The sequence below is a fragment of the Pteropus vampyrus genome, unplaced genomic scaffold (assembly GCF_000151845.1).
Source record: "Pteropus vampyrus isolate Shadow unplaced genomic scaffold, Pvam_2.0 Scaffold241, whole genome shotgun sequence".
Taxonomy (NCBI): Eukaryota; Metazoa; Chordata; class Mammalia; order Chiroptera; family Pteropodidae; genus Pteropus; species Pteropus vampyrus.
The window spans coordinates 487391-492335 of NW_011889022.1; the positions used below are offsets into that span (position 1 = coordinate 487391).

General features: G+C 59.3%; 1 protein-coding gene across 1 annotated transcript in view; it reads right to left on the reverse strand.

Annotated features, from left to right (window-relative positions):
• RCSD1 (RCSD domain containing 1) overlaps positions 1–4945 on the reverse strand; it is a 35999-nt gene that overhangs the window by 5709 nt on the left and 25345 nt on the right. Inside the window, exon 3 of the mRNA XM_023519922.1 lies at positions 571–642. Coding sequence (XP_023375690.1) covers positions 571–642 — 72 coding nt within the window. The remainder of the gene's footprint in view (positions 1–570; positions 643–4945) is intronic.

Here is a 4945-nt window from a genome sequence, read left to right on the forward strand (position 1 = left end):
TAAAGCGGTTCTCATCCCTGGCATTTACTCTCCGCCGTGTCTCTTATCATATCGTGTGCGAATATTGTCCCCCCAATAAGACTGTGACCCAGATGTGGAGTCTTACGCCTCATGTACATTCTGGGAAAGCCAGGCCAGCTGTGGGCACGGCATGCGGGGGACCACGTGGGGGTCGGGGGAGGGGCAGGGCACAGCTTCCCGGGCGACGACTCCGGCCCTCCTAGTGCCACGTGACCGGCTGCATTTCAACCCCGCGCTAAACCGATGCCGACCCTGGCTGCGCTCAGGCCTTGGGGGAGAGGACCAGCTGTTCCTGGAGCGTTTCTTGCATATAATGTGCTTTTCCCACAAGACTGTCGAGGCACCCTATTATTCACCAGCCACCTTTAGGAGTTAACTACACAAGCTCACGCTGGATATGGTCCTCATTTCAGCCCTTTGCCCCTCAGGTAGAGGTCCTCAATTTTTAGAGCGATTTGGTTATCGGAGGTCAACTCTCCAGGTGACACATGACATGCAGATGTTGGATAGGAGGGGGCTGGGTAAAGAGTGGCCACGGGCAGCACTCACCTGAAGCTTCTCGATCAGAGGCGAGCTCTTCACCTTGACTTTGGGGGGCTGGCTCGCGCTGGGTGGTGATTTCTGTAGAGCAAATGGAGCGAGACAAGCGGATGAGTGAGGCGAAGGGGGAGAGGGTGCTGGCGGGGGGCAAAGCCACGGGCGGAGGGAGAGGAGAGAACATGGCCTCAGCGCCTCCCCACCGAGCTTCGTGGCCACTTACCCCCCCGGCCAGGTTGGGGCCTCCGTCCCTCCCTCACCTGTCCGCTAACAAGACCACTGAATCTGTGAATGACAGTGGGCGGGACAGCCCGAGACGCGGATCACCTGTTCTGGGAAGAATGAGTCTGTAGCCATCGTGAAGGAACAGACTGGGTCTGAGGGGACTTTGTCTAACCTCCCGACCTTGGACGACAGGAGCCAGCAGCTGGAGGGCATTTCAAGGAGACAGGGTGAAATGACCATCCAGTCTGCTGGTCACAAACAAAACAAGGGACCACCACCCCAGAGTGAAACCCGATGGGTGTGTTCGAAATTCTTCCCCTAAACTAATGATATTTTGGAAAATCCCATCAATGGTGTGTTGTTTGTAAATTATCATTTTCCAAAGCATGGAATATTCATTTTGATTAAACGGACATTTATTGAGTATCTACCAGATTCCAGACACCGCGCTGGTTATACAGGGAGGAACATGACTTAGTCTCTGCGCTCTGGGAACAGACGGTGGTGCGTATATAAATATCTCATTCCGCGCGCTCTGTGAGTTGAAGATATTTTTGTGATGAACGTATGCGGAAATCTTGTCTGTCTCTGATTTTTATGTTATTATATTATCTTAAAAGATGGACTCCTTGTTTTGTGCAAAATCCCTATGATCAAGTCTGGTCGCACAGGTGGACGGATCCTCACGCACAGGAATAAAGACATGATGATGACGATGGTGATGATGATGATGATGGAGAAGAAGAAGGGGAAGGACTTCCCGGGGCTGGACAGAGGCCGAGGCAGAGGAGCGATGTCCCTCCAGTGTGCAGACCCCGCGTGGTCCCTGCCTCTCGCCCCCACGAACTGACTCACGTGAGTCATAAGAGGAATGACGACGACCCCCTAGACACCTTCTGCGATGCGCATCGAATGAGACGGTTGTATCTTCGTGAAGGAAGGAGGAGACTGACTCGGCCGAACTCCTGTGGCCTTTTTGAGGCCCCGCATTGCGGGGCAGGTGTGGCAGTGGGCCAGTCACTGGCTGGGACCCGGGAGGCCCCCAGCCCCTGCTCATTCTGCTTCGGGGAGCCGGGTGGATGCCGCGGCCTCGGCCGCCTCAGCCAAGACCCAGGTGGGTTGGACGGAAGCCGTGGTTCCCAGGCCCACGTGCCCCCAGCCGGGACTCTACACCGTCAGACGTGTTCCCAGCGCACCCTCGCAGGGAGCCTCGCGTCCGCGGCGAGGACAGAGGGCTTCTGGCCCAAACCAGTGTCCTAATCTCCGAGTTTTACGGTGAAATTTCACATGAGCCGGTGTTTCTGAAGGTACAGTTTTAGGAACCATAGCTACGATTTTGCTGACGAAGCCTGCCGCGTGTGACACTTAAACTCTTCTCTTCCCCGTCTGACCACTGTCTGCTGAAGAGAGTGGGAGCTAAGAAACACGTCCCCTTCGGCCCAGGACAGGGCTGGGAACCCAGCTCCTCTCCACAAAATCCTCGCCGATGGGAACCCAACGCCCAAGTAGGAAGAATCCGAAATAGCCGCTCATGCAGTTCCGGGGGACAGCAGCAGGTGGCAGCATTTCCCTTACCATTCCACAGGCGGCTCGGGCAGGTGGCTGCGCGGCGGGGAAGGCCAGCCTTCCATCTCTGCATGGACCCGTATATGTCTAATAGGACATTCCTATGATGTCTTAAAGTTGGGGACCCGATTTTTCAGCTGAGAGTGTTTTCAGCCCTTCTCTGGGTAGACGAGGCAGGGTCTGTGGCCACATTAAACCCCCCTCTGCCTGGGCCCCCCTGAGATGGTAATCCCTGGCCACCCTGCCTGCAGGGGCTGACCCCACCCTGTCAGGTGCGGGGCGGGCAGGGAGGGCGAGGGGTGGGAAAACACCGTCCAGCACTGCGTTAGGCAGCCCGACTGGGACCCCTTCCAGGCCCCCAGGCTCCCGGCCTCGGGGCTCCTGCAGGCTGAGCTTCATGAGAACATGCGAGCTGTGGGCGCAGCCTCCGTCCGACCCGTCCAGACAAAGCTGGTGGCCCATTTTATTTCTGCGTGAATTTTAAGGTGACGAAAAGTCACGGATCCTGGAGGCGATGTCCTTCCTCTGTGCGGGCCGCCTGTCACGGCAGGTGGGCTGCCCTCTAAACCCACCGTCCTTTTCGTCTGGTTGTTACATGGCTTTGAGCCGCTGGGTGGTGTCCCCTGGCATGACGCCTGTGAATTTACTCCTCCCAGAGCCACCGAGCTAACCTGAGTCACTCCGCTTTTGTCCAGGGAATACGATGTCCCCCTCCGGCCCTCACACGTTTGGTTAGTGTTCTTGTCTCATTTTACAGAACAGGAAGCAGGCCCAGGGTGGTGCAGTGACTCTCGGGGACCACATCCGGGTGAGCAGGGGCAGCCTCACAGTGGGCTCCGACGGCCACGGCCTCAACCTGTCCCAGCACAGACACCGAGCCCAGAGGGTGCCGGTCACAGGAGAAGTCGACCTTGGCGTGTGTCACGGCCTTGACCGACCGCCCCACGAAGCCACAAGGTTGCAATGTTAGTGCTTGAGAAGGCCCAACGAAACACTCGGGGGTTTGTTAAACTGTGCTTCTTGGGGTTCTCGCCCCAGAAGAAGACCCTTGTTGGTGCGTGGGGGGCGGGGTTGTTCTCAGAGCAGATGGGGCTCTGGGCCCTCTCTCCCTGCACCTGAGCGGGAGCCGCCGTGGGCTTCTGCTTACAAGCCTTGGTTGACAAAAGGTTGAAAAACCACTGGACCACCTTAGTTCACTTCACGGGGAAGCAAATGGAGGCAACGAGGCTTGCCCAAGGTCGTCAGGTGTCCGTCCTTGGGATGTGGCTCCCCCGAAAGCCAGTGGGGAGGTGGTTAAGGTGGGATCTGGGCACCGGACAGTCGCTGGCTTGCTTCCTCTGTTCTGGGCCTGGCCTCCCGGAGTGGACAAGAGGACGTACACATCGTTTCTGGCAGGGACCATGAGCACAGCGACGGCTCATGGCTGCTGGGGCTGCTGGGGACGCTGCTCTCATAGCGGCAGCTGGATAACAGAGCACAGTGGGCACGCAGCCCGGGCGTCCCTTGCTGACCACGGTCTGAGATGCCAGAGCCTGCGTGACGCGGGTGACGTTGGCCATGTCTATCTGAGGATGACGCGGCCTCGCGTGCACCTTGGCTCCTTCCAGGGACCCCGACAGCAGCTGGCCTTCCCACGACGCCTCCTGATTCTCACCGCGCGAGTCTGCCTGATGTGAGCGTACCTCTCTGCAGGTGCCGTCTGCCCAGGGAGGGTCACGTGCATCAGCCCTGGGCGTGGACGGTCCCTCCCTCGGCTCCTGGGTCTGCGGTGGTAAAACTACAGGGCCCCTTGTCTTCGCTGAAATTCCCGGGCTTGAAAAATAGTGTTCTTGCCGCCGGCGGATCACGAAGGGCGGGAGGAGGGGGCCTCGTTTTCCGTGTCAAGGATTCAGGGAGCATTAGGAACAGGAGACTCGTTCCTGGACCTGAAATGGAGAAACTGCCTGCACAGGTCGTGAGCCCTGAACGTGGGGACCTCGTGCCCTCCCTGCAAGGAGGAGGAGGAGGATGCGTGACCGTGACCGGCACCCTCGGCCCGCGGGCACTCACCGCCTCGTCGCTGTGGCCCGGCTCCGCCTTGGGGGGGAACAGGAGGAGGGAGCACGGCGGCTTCCTTCTCGGTTTACTGGCTGGCATGGCGGGCATCTGGGGTGCGGGGGACAGACGGACACACACGGAAGAAGAGGCAGCGGATCAGACAACACGGGAAGGCGAAGGCAGCAGAAACTGGCTCGGGGAATGCTTAGGGCTGCCCGGAGGAGGCGAGCACGGCGGGCGGCATGGCGGGCCCTCGGCCATCGGCTGTACAAGCTGACGCTGTCTAGCGCTCGCTCCCTCGCGGGCTCGCAGCCGCTTCTCCCTAAGCCGGTCCCACCGGCCCACACGTGTCCAGCGACCCCCCACCCAGCTGCCGGGCGCTGCCGGCGCCTTGGATCAACACTGTCTTCCTTACCCTTCGGACAGTCTCGTTTGTCCAGAAATCACGGACCGAGTGCAAAATAACGCACCCAAGGAAGTGTGACACCTGGGCCTCGGTCCCCCCGGGGGCCATGCTAGACCCCTCCCCCACTTCCAGTGAGTGCCTCGGACTTGGGGG